The following is a 15,724-nucleotide window of genomic DNA, read 5'->3' as shown; positions in this document are numbered from 1 at the left end:
ATCATAAGCTTTTATCCAAAAGCTTAGACAAGAGATATTATCTCCTACTTTTGGTGACTGGATAAGGGAGGCCTGCCAGGAGAAGTTAACTTTCAGAGCTAGCACATCGCTGTGTGCACAAAGAGTATTTTCTTAATGTAGAATGAGCGTTGAAGGGTAGATAGAATAGGGACAATTGGAAGATGAAAGTGAAGTCCCTCTGGATGGCAAAGTATATGTAGGTAGAAATGCATGGAAATCAAATGCTGTAATTTGAGGGGAGGGCAAAGCAGATCTGAAAAAGAATTCTGGAAGGTACGGATGTCAGTGTTATGGGGCAGGGTGGGGGTGTCTCTTCCTCCATATCTTTTCCCAAACTACCAGAGAATGACAAATGTCCAATTGTAAACCGTCAGATAAGAAACTCCAGGTTTTGCAGGCTAAAGGCCGCAGGCATCCCCCGTGTGAAATGTGTGACAGGGAAAGTCACCCCAGATAAATGCCAAAAAGGAATTTTCCCAATTAACTGGTTTGGGAGCAGAATTTCTGGAAGTTGTTTCCTTTTTTTGCATAAGGGGAAAACAAAACTGCTTCATCCTCAAGCACCAGGGAAAACCAGAGGAGACAGAGACTTCAGGCAGAGATTCCCCTGGGTATCATCAGTGTAGAGAAAGGAATGGACGGCTGAGCCCCCAGACCACTAGCACCTTGTGGGGACAGGTCACAACTGCTGCTGACCCCCCCTCTGCCGTGTTCCTAAACCGTGGGGGATTTGCTTCTAGAAGTTACTGCAAAAGAGATTTTATTCCCCCTGACTCCAAAACATAAACTGCATTGACAATGGCCTTTTCAAATACTCTTGTACTCTTAATTAGGGATCATTTTTTGTTCTCAACTAATTAGTACACTGGAAGGCACATAAGGTAAAGGAATTTGAGCTAGAAGAAAGAAAAAAAAATCAATGAGATGATTAAAATATGACTTAATGATTCACTGATGTAGGTTAATTCTTCAGTTTTGTTTTATTTTTCCCAGTGGGACATTGTGATTTTCCAAGAATCAACCATGGAATTCTTTATGATAAGAAAGATCTGCCCTTTTCCTCAGTTCCTGTTGGGAAAACTTTTTATTATTCTTGTGAATATAGTTTTGTGTCTCCTTCAAAATCCTTTTGGAATCGCATAACATGCAGGGAGGAAGGATGGTCGCCAACACCCAGGTGCCTCAGTGAGTAAATGCCCTGATCAGTAGATGTGAATGTGTCATTCAGTCAATAGAGAAGATATTCCGGAAGGGATGTTGGGCTCTTGGGGCTCTTGGTGGACAATCACGGGGATCAGGACTAGAGAAGCCAGCGAAGATAAGAAATGTAGCCCTTTCTTGAAAAGCCTTTTATGAAAACCAAATGAAGAATAAATGTGTGAACTTCCTTATATTACCTAGAAGTGCTTTACACATTTTAATTTTAAAAACTGATGATTTATATGTTTAACTACTAATATGCAGTTCCTAATATTTGGTATCAGCCTGGTCATACTTTTCCTTTAAAACAAGTCTTTCTAGGGGCGCCTGGGTGGCTCAGTTGTTTGTCCGACTTCAGCTTAGGTCATGATCCCACGGTTCATGGGTTCAAGCCCTGCATCGAGCTCTGTGCTGACAGCTCAGAGCCTGGAGCCTGCTTCAGATTCTGTTGTCTCCCTCTCTCTGCCCCTCCCCCACTCACATTCTGTCTCTCTCTATCAAAAAAATGAATAAACGTTAAAAAAATTTTAAAACAAGTCTTTCTACATACTCATTCTGTTTTGAAACTTACTATTTGCAACAATTTGAAACTTAGCATTCCTGCAATGCAAAGATTGCGTTAAGTGTAAATATTTTCACTTTTATATTTTCCATAAATCCCTTCTTTTGTTCTTACAATGATATCTTTCAATGAACGTGAAGAGCAGACTCTGGAGAGAATAGATATATTAAGCAAAGAACAATGGGAGGCAGAACATATGAACCAACAAAGGAGACAGTAATGGTCTTTCTCCTTCTATAAGAAACATTTAGGAAAATTGAGAGAGAAATGGGTATATTAAAATCTTGTTTTGTACCTGGAAAAGTGTATAAAAACAAAATATTTTTAAATAAAAACCACAGAACAAAATGAAATGTTAATTTATTTCCAAATATGGAATATATGACTATATTTCATATAGTAAACATCACATATATAGTAGTATGATCTAAATTCTTTTGAAATTTTGTTTTTATATGTGATTTCAGTTTTGAGAGTTTGACATTCTTTTTAAAACATTGCAAAACACAAATTTAGTTTGCTCTTTTTTTTTTTTAACACTTCCACCTTGTACATTAAACAATTTTTTGGTCCTTAGGACTGTGTTTCTTTCCTTTTGTGGAAAATGGTCATTCTGCATCTTCAGGACAAACACATTTGGAAGGGGACACTGTACAAATTGTCTGTGACATCGGCTACAGCCTTCCTGGTAATACTGACATCATTACATGTTTGGAAGATGGATGGTCTTCTCCCCCCAAATGCAGTTCCACCAGTAAGTAAAATGTCGTTTCACACCCTGACATGTGATGCGATTTTTTAAAATAAATATATCCAAAGAATAAATAATAAATAAATAAAATAAATATATCTATTGTCAGAAGCTAAATGTAGATTTCACCTTTTGCTTTTATCATTATGCATTTGTTTTTCAGTTCCAACTGTGTCTGATAGATGTACAGATAGCAAAATTTGCCTGCCTACACAAATCTAATGCATGCAATAAGTAAAATTATTAGACAACACAAACACTTTGAAGGCTGTACCTTTAGGTTAAAGTAACACCCTTTTATTGTTTCCATGAAAATTATCACATTAGTTGAAAATGAACTTAATTTAAAACTCGAGTATTGGGGCGCCTGGGTGGCTAAGTCGGTTGGGCTTCGGCTCAGATCATGATCTCACAGCTTGTGAGTTCGAGCCCCGCGTCGGGCTCCGTGCTGACAGTCCAGAGCCTGGAGCTTTCTTCAGATTCTGTGTCTCCCTCTCTCTCTGCCCCTCCCCTGCTCAGGTTCTACCTCTGTCCTTCAAAAATAAATAAACATTAAAAATAATTTTAAAAAAACTTGAGTATTAAGCTGAAAAGAGAGTATTTAAGTGAAAATATGTCCAATACTAGTTAAAAATGTCCTATGACTAAGATAGATTTTTATAGTTATTTTCTGTGTGTATACTAAACTCCTATGCTGAATTCAATAAACTGTCAATTTTCATGTTTAAAATATTTTGCACCTGTAAGCGTTAGGTTTATTTACGAGTGGCTTGGAATTTGGGAAACAATTCCTTGGGAAACTATAATATAATGGGATCTCCCAGATTTGGGTGAACGCTTGTAATTCTTCATCTTTAAGAGTCCCTGGCAATCACTCTTAAGCCAGCTCATGGAATTTTATCCTGTTTGCACAGCTTAGTACACAACCAAAGACTCAAGAACACTCTTAAGAAAACGTCTCTGGCTCTTTCTCATCATAATACGCTCTCTCTGTTCCTCTGCCCTGTAAATTCTAGCCACCATGGTCTCCGAAACTGTGATCTTGCTCTCCCTGGTGGACTCTGTATAGCTTCTCCTTCCCTGCAACACAGTCTGGAAAGTGCTACCAGAAAGCTGAAACAACCACAGATCAAACTTTGGGGTTTGGGTGGTTTTTTGTCCCCCTCTTCTTGATTATCACGGACTTGCACCATCCAGTTTCCAGTTTTTTAGAGAGAGGTTTTATACAGTTTTCTAATGTTTTCCCAGTTGGAGGCTATGCTGACACCAGCTACTCCATCTTATCAGGAAATGAAGTCTTCTGATTGGCTTTTTTTTTTTTAATGTGATTCTGCAACTTCAATATTTAAATTCTTCTAGAAAATAGAGTCTTTTTAAAGCAGCTTGAATTACAATACTCACTCGGTTACGTATTGTAAGTTAGGCCACGACCTCTTTCAATTATGAGGGGCTTGCACATGACTAATATTTGCAAAAAAATAACAAAAGAACACATTTATTGACTTCCTACCTGAAGTGTCCAGTGGTTGAACAGGGCTCATAACTTAGAAGGCTTCAGTTATGGTATAAATACTTCATTGTCATCTCATCTCGAGCACCAGCTCTCTTCCTTTTTGTGAGATGATGGCAATCATCAGCCCAGCAATTGTATTTTAGAAGCCTGACAACTCAATCTGACAATTCAACTCAGTAGTAACCCACTCAAGCTGGTTGCTGTGTACATTTTGTGAGACTCCGTTAGCCTTTGAAAAATTCTGTGTATCCAAGGTAGGGTGTTGGATCAAGAACACCGTGGAGAAAGTCAGGGGCAGCTGGGTGGCTCAGTTGGTTAAGCAACTGACTTTGGCTCAGGTCACGATACCACCATTTGTGCTGTCAGCACAGAGCCTGCTTCGGATCCTCTGCTCCCCTCTCTGTCTCCCTCAAAAAATAAATAAACATGAAAAAAAAAAAGAGAGAGAACACCGTGGAGAGTCAACAATGTTTCAGAACAACTGGACTCCAGCATGGGTTCTGAGAAAAATTACCTCTGGGTCCATGAGTAAATGATTACCTATTTGAGCTGAGATTACTGATCTACAAAGTGAGTATGCTGAACTATCTAGGTAACAATGATTAATGATTTTTCTTTAAATCCCTAAATTATTTCCACCGTGGTGGAAGCTCTTATTTTCTACCAACTATGTTTTTTTTTTTTTTTTAATTTTTTTTTTTCAACGTTTATTTATTTTTGGGACAGAGAGAGACAGAGCATGAACGGGGGAGGGGCAGAGAGAGAGGGAGACACAGAATCGGAAACAGGCTCCAGGCTCTGAGCCATCAGCCCAGAGCCCGACGCGGGGCTCGAACTCCCGGACCGCGAGATCGTGACCTGGCTGAAGTCGGACGCTTAACCGACTGCGCCACCCAGGTGCCCCTCTACCAACTATGTTAATTTGTTTACAAATATTTAGTGAGGAATGGCTTTTAAAAAGAATTAGAGTAGCAAGGGGAGAAATAAAGAATGGATAATGAAATGGTGGAAAGAAATACAAAAAGATGAAAAAATAGATAAGAGGAATGCAGGAAAAGAATAGAGAAAAATAAATATCTAGAACAAGAGTTCTAAACTTTCTCTGGAGCATGCACACTTTTTGTTCCCCCAAAGAAGCTGTGGAAATGCTGATAAAATCATTAATCGTTTCGTAAATCAATCATGATATGCATGTGCATTTAAATTTCGTATCCAATGTTACTAACATTGTAAATCATATGCTTTAAAGATATATTGGCTTTACTCTTAATGCTACAGTCTTAAAAAGGTTTTGTTTTTGTTTTTGTTTTTTTGTTTGTTTTTGTTTTTTGTTTTTTTTTTTTTTTGAGAGAGAGAGAGAATGAAAGAAGGAGAGGGAGCGTGTACGCACATGCGAAAGGGGTAGGGGCAGAGGGAGACAGAATCTTAAGCAGGCACCATGCCCAGCACAGAGCCAGATGAGGGGCTTAATCTCACAACTGAGAGATCATAACCTGGGCTGAAATCAAGAGTCGGTTGCTTAACTGTGCCACCCAGGCGCCCTCACTAATATTTTCTTAAATATAGCAAGTAAATTTTCAGGGAAGTCTGTCTTATATCAAACTCCTTTCAAGTACCACCATGATTTTCTTACAGGAGCAAACTGTGATTTTATTTTCCTAGCATAGCAAGGTCTCCACCAGGACAGGTAGTCAACACAAAACAATATTAGCCTGTGTTCCAATATAGGTGTCTGCATACAGTTCCTTAAGTTGCATAAATGATATCCCCTAAAGTTGTATAGATCAAAATATGTACAAAACCTTATTGCAGTCCTGATACAATAAACCATCTATTTATTTATATCTATCTATCTATCTACCTATCATCTATCATCATCATCTATCTACCTCTATTATCTATCTGCCTATTTACATATGTTACCATATACATACATATCTACATATATATAATATAGAGAGAGACATTGATTTCTCTCTTACAGTGACTTTTATAGGTTCAGGCAAACAAAAATTATTTTATGAATTGTTTCTAATATACATATCAATGTTACCAAGTAGTAAATTCACATTAACAGGATTACATTTAAGATTTTCTATACTTTGTTGCATCCTCTTTTGACTATAATTTATTATATTACTTGATAAAACAAATTGTTGATGCTTGTTTTTATCATCAGATCCCAATACTATGTTTGAACAGTTTTGTTTTGGCCGTTTTTTGAATTTTAACTGTACATAAACGGCTCAGAAGTATGCTATAAGCTTTAAACATTATGCTTTGATTCTCAGTTATTAAAGATGGAGAGAGCACTGTATCTGCTCTACCAGCCACTCATATACTTCTTTTTTATTTTTTGATACACGACTATATTTAATTAAAAAATGTATTTGGGAAAAACCTTTCAAAAATGAATAAGGTCTAAAATTCTGAAGTTCCTGCTATTCTAGTGAAAGTCCTATAGGCTTCAGGGATCAAAATGATTTTTAGCATGGCTACCACACTCTAGGTCAGAGGTCATTTGTGCACATATGTGATAATACACTTATAGGCTACAGTTCAGCTGATAGAGTAAAGGCAAACTTTAAAGCCAATTTATTTAACAGAACTGCCAGAAATTGGTGCTTCAGTGTGTCATGCTATAAGTTTCCTGTGGCTGCTGTAACAAACTGGCACAAACATGATGGCTTAAACAACACAGGTCTGTTCTCTTTCAGTTCTGGAGGCTAAGACATCCAAAATCAGTTTCTCTAGGTTAAATCCAAAGTGTAGGCCGGGCTGATTCCTTCCGGTGCTCTAGCAAGGAAACTGTTTACATACTTTTTCCAGCTGCCAGAGGCCCCTTGGTTTGGGGCCCCTTCCTCCCCCATCAAAGCCAGCAGTTTGGCTCCTTTAAATAGTTTTCTCCCTGTTCCTCTCCTTTTGTGGTCCCATCATTTTCTGCCTGACTTCGACTTTTCTTGCATGCCTTTTATAAGGATCACTCTGATCAAATCAGGCACACCTAGATAATCCAGGCTAATCTCCCCATCTCCAGATCCTTAACTTGACCACATTGGCAAAAATTCTTTTGCCATGTGAGGTAACATTCACAGGTTCTGCGGATTAGAACGTGGACATCTTTGAGGGGGTATTATTTAGCCCACCACAGTCATTTACAGTAAAAACAAGGAGCATATCGATTCATGGAACACTACTACTGAACAACTAAAGGAATAAACAGTCTGTCCAAAAACCTCTGACCTCACATGAGTTATACATGGACTCCTTTTTGTACTCTCATTGCACTGTTTCCATATCCCAATCCTCTAGAGCCAATTGTTTTACTATTTATTATTTACTATTTGGTTTTCCAGTTATGAATTCCGTGCCATTTTTGGTCTGATGCAGGACCTGGTCTGATACTCCCAAGTTAAATGAATTCTGCCTACCAGTAACCCCAAACCAGTGTGAAACCTAATGCAGGGGTCTGATTTATTGCAAATCACCCATAACACTTTATAGGAAATTATTAGATTACTGAATTGGATTTCTCTTGGGCATGCCAAAACTCTACTGACAAGAATTCTTTGCTCTCGTTTTTTTTTTTTTTAAAACAATACATCTATTTATAATCTACCTTATTGTATATAAAACTTAATATACTTTACATTGTTTCCTAGAATGTTTTATTTGAGGATTTATGGCTAATTTATTTTTATTTTATTTTATTTTTTTATTTTAGAGGGAGAGAGAGCATGAATGGGGGAGAGAGACAGAGGGAGAAAGACAGAAAGTCTTAAGCAGACTCCATGTTCAGTGTGGAGCCCTATGTGGGTCTCGATCCCACAGCCCTGGGATCATGACCTGAGAAATCAACATTTTGGTGCTCAACCAACTGAGTCACCTAGGTGCCCACAGTTATTTTTAATAAACTAAAAGTGTGGACTGAAAGAATAATTCTAGGTTGTAGTTTCCCTGGCATAACCCTTATTTTTTTTCTCCTAATGGCCATATTTATTAACTTATCATGACAATATTTACTAAACAAACACTGATATTTTCAGTGTGGTTTTTTTCATAAAAATATTTAAAATCTGATATTGTAGTTGACAGTGGTTTTTGTCTGAATCAGAATATGCTTATCCATTTTTATAAAAATTTATTTATTTTTTTGCTTAGAGGAAAAAATATATATATTAAACATTTCTTCATGGTCCCTGGGTGACTCAGTTGGCTACGCATCTGACTTTTGTTCTTGGGTCAGGTCATGATCTCATGGTTCTGGAGTTTGAGCTCCACATTGGGTTCTGTGCTAATGGTGGAGTGCTTGTTTGGGATTCTCTCTCTCCCTGTCCCTCTGCCCCTCTCCGACTCATGCTCTCTCTTTTGCTCTCTTTCTCTCTCTCGCTCTTAAAATAAATAAATAAACTTAGAAAATAAAAACAGATTGGAAGCACCATAGATTTCATGGTATGTAGTGAATATGTCTGTTGTCATTTGCCCACATGCTATCGTAAGTACTTTTTTATCCAGGAAATAGAAGCAATTCTGAATATATTTCTTTTCACTAGACTCTTTTGAAAGATATTTCCTAATGGACAATAATCTAAATTTAAGGTGTCTCCATATAGCTTTAAAAGACCAACATTAAATGTTGGTATAATAACAGATCTTTGAAAAGCACTTAGCCCATCCAAAATAAGATTGTTTATATGCCATGTACATTATAATATTTATGACCAAAATTAAAGCTATTTTCAAGGTACCTTGAATTAAAACGGCCTCATAATTCAAAACTAAGCAAACATTACCAAATTTATAGTTGGTTATACATGCTGCAGCCACTTTAGATACTTTATTCCTTGACTTTCATCCTCTTCCGTGTCATTGGATTATTAACTCATAGTTTATAGCCAGAGACTTGGTGTTTTTGTTTATTTTAGAGCAGTTTTGGGTTTCATGACAAAATTGAGGGGGAGGTATACAGATTTCTCTATACTACTTGTGCCACACATGCAAGATAATCTGTCCCATTTTCAACTTGACAGGCCAGGGTGCTATTGACAATTGACACATCACAATTACCCAAAGTCCATAGCTTACATTATAGTTCATTCTTGGTGTTGCACAAAGTCTTTGATTCAAATGCAGCCCAGAATGCCTCAGGTCATGCCAAATCATGCACCTTTTAAATATGGTTGTACATTTTTTCCCATATGTATTAGTTTTCTACTGCTGCTGTAACAAATTACCATAAACCTAATTACTTAAAACAATACAGACTTATTATCTTACATTTCTAGAGGTGAAAAGTCCTGAAATCAAGATACTGAATCATGTTTCCTTCCGGAAGTCCTAGGAAAGGATCAATCTCTTTGCCTTTTACAGCTTCTAGAAGCCCTTTGCGTTTCTTGGCTCATGGCCCTTCGTCATATCACTTCAACCTCTGCTTCTGTTGTCATATTGCCTACTTTGATTCTGACACCTCTGCTCCCTTTTGTAAGAATCCTTGTGATTACATTGGGTCCACTACCACACAGATAATTCAAAATAAGCTCTCCATCTCAAGTCCTTTAATTTAATCATTTCTGTAAAGTCTGTTTTTCCAAGGAAAGGTAACATATTTGCAAGTTTCAGGGATTAGGACGTGGACATTTTGGGGAGGCCATTATTCTGTCTACAACACTGTGTGATAATTACACTTAAATAAAGCAGCTAGAAAATCCTACATCAGCCAAGATAAATTATTTTCAATAGCTTTTTTTTTTTTTTTTTTTGCAATTGGATAAGAAAGGGAATGTAAACAACCAGTAAGTAAAGAACTGTCATGCAAAATTATTGGAATAAAACACAGATGCATGGGTACAAATTTTACTAAAGCTGAGTGAGTCACATTCCAGGGGGTTTGTACAAACTGTTATTAAACTATTAAATTGCCGATAACAATGTATAAAACTGGCTAGTTTAAATAGTATTTCTGAGATTTAATTAGAAAATATTTCATCATATTTTTGTGCTTGATTTGAGAGTATTTGTCTTGCATGTCATTTGTATTTTTACATGTGAATTTCAGTATCTAATTTTATAAATGAACCACGAATGCAGATTAGAAGAGAAAAATACACATACATATTCATATATATATCCATTTTTACCTGAACCAGAAGGCATTCATAATGCATTGGTATTTAGAAAGTTATTATAGATGTGGTTTAGAAAGATATTAGAGATGTGGTTGGGTATAATGGAAAGATTCAGAACACCTAGAAGCAACTTAGCCATGTTGCTTAGCCATTTTTTTCAAAAAGTTCATATACTACATACAGCTCCCCATTCGTAAAATCAGGAATGTTTTTGTTTTTTAATGTTCCCTCCTACTTAAAATGTACTAGACGTGTCTTCTTTGGGCCATTCCAGTTATTAACTTTTTAAACATATGTATCATTTAGTTAAATATGCTGCATTTTAATTTTTATTACTTGAAAGAATGATTTTCATGAGATCTGAGTGTGAAAAACATTCATATGCTATTTTATAGACAAATAATAAAAGTTATTAAAATTATCTTTAATTCAATAAGTGAAATAATTTATAAGTAACTGCTCAAACCGTTATTTATTATGGTCCTGAGGAGATTGTCATACAAAATTTTACTTTGCTGTTCAAAATGATAATTTCTTAAAAGGGGCTTACACATATTTATTGGGTGTAAATAATTAGCTTATTTTTTGAAGGTAAGAATATAAGCATCTCTGCGTATGAAGTCCCCCTAATCTTATTTTTGTATTGCATATATTAAATTTAATTTCACAATGATTATTTCATACATATTTATTTACTTTTATTTTTTTTAGATATAGAATGTCTTGTTCCAATTTTAGAAGCTAACATACATGTTTATCCAAAACAAGAAAAATACACACCTGGAGATGTGTTGCAATTTTCCTGCAGACAAGGACTTGTAAGAGTTGGACCAGATTCAGTTCAATGCTATCATTTTGGATGGTCACCTAATTTTCCAACATGTAAAGGTCAATATTTATTTTAGAGCTGATGAAACAACTTATAAAATTTTATATTAATGTCTATGTATTTTATCGGATCTTTTATCTATAATCTGACAAACTGCAAAAAAATGGCAAAAGTAGTATTTTAATTGAGAAGAAGGAGGGATGCTGGGTCATAGATTAGTTATGTTTCCTTTATCAAGGGGTAATTCTACCTCTGTGCTTTGAAATATGTAATGGAGTTTTATAGATCAAAATATAGTCACTGGGACTGAGAAGTGTTAGGGATTTTTCCCCAAACTCAATTTAAAAAAAGAATACTTTAAAAAATATTGTGTGGGCCTTGTTATATTTTATTAAGTAATTAAGAAGTCATCAAATAAACATATGGATTATTCAATATAAAAGAATTATGATTTTTTACTTGCTTCAGATGACATTACTTTTTCAAAAATTTTGATAGTTATTTTATATATTTAAAGATATTAATTAATAAAAACTATAATTGCATATGTATATCATATCACATATTTGACAACTACTTACTTTTATATGATATCCAGATCATTGAACTACTTTAAAATCTTCAAGGGCACAATTAATATCTTGGTTATAATAACCTGCACAATATGGGGGGGGTAGGCGCAATCAGGATATTTGCATATAGAAAGAAGATAAGATTGCCCTAAAAATTGTTAACTTAAAGAAATGCAATAAGATGTTTTGTATATGCTGGTCAGTGTTCTTATTTCTTAGGTATTCTGAAGAATTTAGAAGTCAAATCTTACTGTGTCTGTCATTTACTTTAAATTACTTCACAAAAAAATTAATTGGGCAAAATGTAACATTCATATATATCTAGGTGATCGGTATATGTGTTCATTGTGCATCTTTCTTTGCTCAGAATTATTTATAAAAAAGGCATCAATATTTGAGAAAAAGAATAGACTTTACACAATACACTATGTACACTATAAAAAGCAAACCTGAAGAAAATAGGAATGTAGCACAAATGTAATTTAGTTCTAGGTCAACCAAAATAGTAACTCCACGTTTTGCCAGATTTATAAGACTATTTAAGCATTATTTAAACAATTTCTTTATGATAGAGCAAGTACAGTCATGTGGTCAACCCCCTCAACTCCCCAATGGTAAAACAAAACAGATAAGGAAAGAAGAATATGAACACGGTGAAATGGTGGAGTATGATTGCAATCCCGCTTTTCTAATGATGGGGCCTAAGAACGTACAGTGCATCGATGGAGAATGGACAAATCTGCCTACTTGTTTTGGTAAATAGATGTTAGTGTTTAAACACAACAGTTTAAACTTTGCACTTTTCATATATATATATATATATATATATATACATGTATATATTTGAAATATTTTAAAAGTAAGCAGATCTTTTATTACATTTTCTTAGAACACGTGAAAACATGTGGATATGTACCTCACCTCAAGAATGGCTATGCCCAGCCCTCAGTCCCTCCCTATCGACCTGGTGTTTCTGTGGAACTGCACTGCAGAAATGCATATACAATGGTTGGAAATAATGTAATTACTTGTATTGATGGAATGTGGACTGAACTTCCCAAGTGTGTTGGTGAGAATACATTTCTTAAGTTTGTATTTGATTGTTTATAATTTTTTAAGTCAATAAATATAGTCACACCAGCACATGCTGGTGCCCATCAGGTATTAAACAGGATATAAGATACTTACTAAGTTGTTTGCTCCTAATTACTTAAGAAAGTGAATTTGGAAAGATTTTCTTTGACCTATGAACACTGTGAAAAATTACTGAGATGCTAAGAGCTCTGTGAACCAGGAGAGTTTGGGACTTCTGCTTCGGAGTAGCATCAGATTGCTTTTCCTAGGTATCTACTGCTGGATCCTACCTTCACCATGTGATGGAGCTTTGCATAATGGATTTTCCTTAGCTTCTGGATAAGCCATGTTCTTTTAAATCTCTGTGCCTTTCCGGGGTGCCTGGGTGGCGCAGTCGGTTAAGCGTCCGACTTCAGCCAGGTCACGATCTCGCGGTCCGTGAGTTCGAGCCCTGCGTCGGGCTCTGGGCTGATGGCTCAGAGCCTGGAGCCTGTTTCCGATTCTGTGTCTCCCTCTCTCTCTGCCCCTCCCCCGTTCATGCTCTGTCTCTCTCTGTCCCAAAAATAAAAATAAACGTTGAAAAAAAAATTAAAAAAAAAAATCTCTGTGCCTTTCCTCATTCGTGCCTTTGCTCTCTTCCTGAAATGTCTTTCTCCGCTGTCATCATATGCAAAACTATTCACCTTTAAGAGTCAACTCAAAATTCACTCACCTCTGTAACCTCTCCTGGTTTATTTTCCAGTACCCATATGCTCATCGCAAAATTCTAGTAGAATGATATAGCCTCTCCACTGTGTTGTCTGTCTGTACATTTATCATTGTCATGTACCTAATAGATACTTGTCTTCTGTTTAGATTATAAAGTGCCAGAATATCAGGGCTCATCTGTATGGACCCAATCTCTAATTCACTGCCTGAGTTATCATTCGCTTAGGTTTGCATAAAGTATTTTATGCAATACTTTATTACTTTATTCGCATAAAGTGTTAAGATTCTGTGTCAGTAACTCATTTCATAATTATTTTTGGTTGTTATCCCACAAGCTCCTCCTCTGGGGCACGGTGCACTTGGTATCAGCTCTCTTTTTTGTCTCACATACCCGCACTCTACCTTCTGTTGGTCTAGACTTTGTCATACACATAGGAAGTCTATATAGACGCTGCTTGACATTTTAATTGGATTAATGTCTCAAAACTTGTCCTCATCTCTCCTCCTCAGCCTAAACGTGTTGTAGTCCCAGAGGGGTTCTAGATGAGAAGGCATAGCCAAGGTACTTTGATTCAATTTTTGGTTAAAGTTGAAAAAAATGGGGAAAAAAAGAATGCTGTAAAACATCTGTGTTACACTAGTCACAATTGATATTTTTGACATTATTTGCTTTAAATATTTTGTAATAGAATAAATCATTGAAATGAAAACATGAAAGAAAAACGCGAGTATCCATTATCCTATCATCCTCCCAAGGGAAATTCCAATCAAGCAGAAAGTAGAATTTGTACTTTCCATTCTACTTTTTGATATATATATATGTGTGTGTGTGTGTGTGTGTGTGTGTGTGTTGGAGGAAATTTTTGTGTTTTTTCCCCTAAGCTTATGCAAAATTATTGTCTACCTGCAAAGTGCTTTTTTCTTCAACATTGTAATTTAACTGTGTTGTAATCTACCTTGAGAACGTACCTTGCTTTATCACTTCATTACCCTATTGGCAATGGAAATTGTTTTTTTTGTTTTTTTTTTTTTTTTGTCCTGGTATAAAAGACATGCTTCAGTGTTTCCTAAAACATACATCTGCAAGTGGAATTGATGGTATTGGATTGTAGATCCTTTTGATTTTACGAGGTACTGCCAGATGTATACGGAGACCTTACTCCTCTTGCCTTCACTTGATATTTTAATATTTTTGAACTGGCACCAAGATGGTGGGTCAAAATCATTTCTCGCATTTAATTTCATTTGTTTGACTGATAGTAATATTGAGTGTAAATTCAAGTATTTGTCGGTAGCTAGATTTTCTCTTACGTGCAATGAACATTTTTCTTTAACTTTGTGTTTTCTTTCTCCTTTTAAGATTTGAGTTCTGCATTAAATATTCTAACTATATTGCAAACGTTTTAAAGTTTTAAAGTTTTTTTTGCTTTATTTTCTCTATGATGCCTTTTTCATTGGAGGGTTTTGCTTAAACTCAATTGTCAATCTTTCTTTTGATTGTTTGCATGTTTGTGTGTATCTTGTTTAGGAATCCCTCATTTTTTAGGTGCATAAATATATTCCCTTTTATTCTAAGGATTAAAATCTCATTACTAAGATTTATTTTTTAAATTTATTTGTTATATTTATGTTGTATTAGAGTACTTTTGTTTGTGTCGATGTGGGAAACTATGTCAATACTAAGTGAATTGTCTGTTCCATTTTCTACTAATATTTATTTCCCCTATGCCATTTACTAGTACCCTATTTATTTATTATTTTTTTTTTAAATTTTTTTTTCAACGTTTATTTATTTTTGGGACAGAGAGAGACAGAGCATGAACGGGGGAGGGGCAGAGAGAGAGGGAGACACAGAATCGGAAACAGGCTCCAGGCTCTGAGCCATCAGCCCAGAGCCCGACGCGGGGCTCGAACTCCCGGACCGCGAGATCGTGACCTGGCTGAAGTCGGACGCTTAACCGACTGCGCCACCCAGGCGCCCCATTAGTACCCTATTTATATCTATTTCTAGATTATTTATTCTGTTCCCTTAACCTGTTTGTCTATTTTTATAGTAATATGGAAAAAAATCATTATTATTACAGCAATCTTTTTTGCTTATTATAATCATCGCAACCATTCTTTAAAATGCCCGAATCTGTGTTTTATTTTATTTTTAATTTTTTAATGTTTATTTTTGAGAAAGAGAGAGAGAGAGAGAGAGAGACAGTATGAGCAGGGGAGGGGCAGAGAAAGGGGGAGACACAGAATCCGAAGCAGGCTCCAGGCTCCGGGCTGTCAGCACAGAGTCTGATGCGGGGCTCAAACTCACAAACCATAAGATCATGACCTGAGCTGAAGTCAGACGCTCAACTGACTGAGCCACCCAG

The 15,724-nt window shown here is 36.0% G+C and overlaps 1 protein-coding gene across 2 annotated transcripts in view; it reads left to right on the top strand.

Annotated features, from left to right (window-relative positions):
- Positions 1–15,724, top strand: part of LOC124510441 (complement factor H-related protein 5-like) — a 31,751-nt gene that overhangs the window by 2,395 nt on the left and 13,632 nt on the right. Inside the window, exons 2-6 of one of the 2 annotated variants that reach the window (XM_047077304.1) lie at positions 1,015–1,206; positions 2,361–2,537; positions 10,884–11,060; positions 12,146–12,328; positions 12,463–12,642. In XM_047077304.1, coding sequence (XP_046933260.1) covers positions 1,015–1,206; positions 2,361–2,537; positions 10,884–11,060; positions 12,146–12,328; positions 12,463–12,642 — 909 coding nt within the window. The remainder of the gene's footprint in view (positions 1–1,014; positions 1,207–2,360; positions 2,538–10,883; positions 11,061–12,145; positions 12,329–12,462; positions 12,643–15,724) is intronic. The other variant, XM_047077305.1, reaches the window with a different exon arrangement.

This window comes from Lynx rufus, unplaced genomic scaffold, assembly GCF_022079265.1.
Source record: "Lynx rufus isolate CCGP_SWC_20201006 ecotype Redwood Valley unplaced genomic scaffold, mLynRuf1.p SCAF_15, whole genome shotgun sequence".
NCBI classification, from domain to species: Eukaryota; Metazoa; Chordata; class Mammalia; order Carnivora; family Felidae; genus Lynx; species Lynx rufus.
Note: the sequence above shows the minus strand (reverse complement) of the source record. Positions and strands in the feature narration are given on the sequence as shown.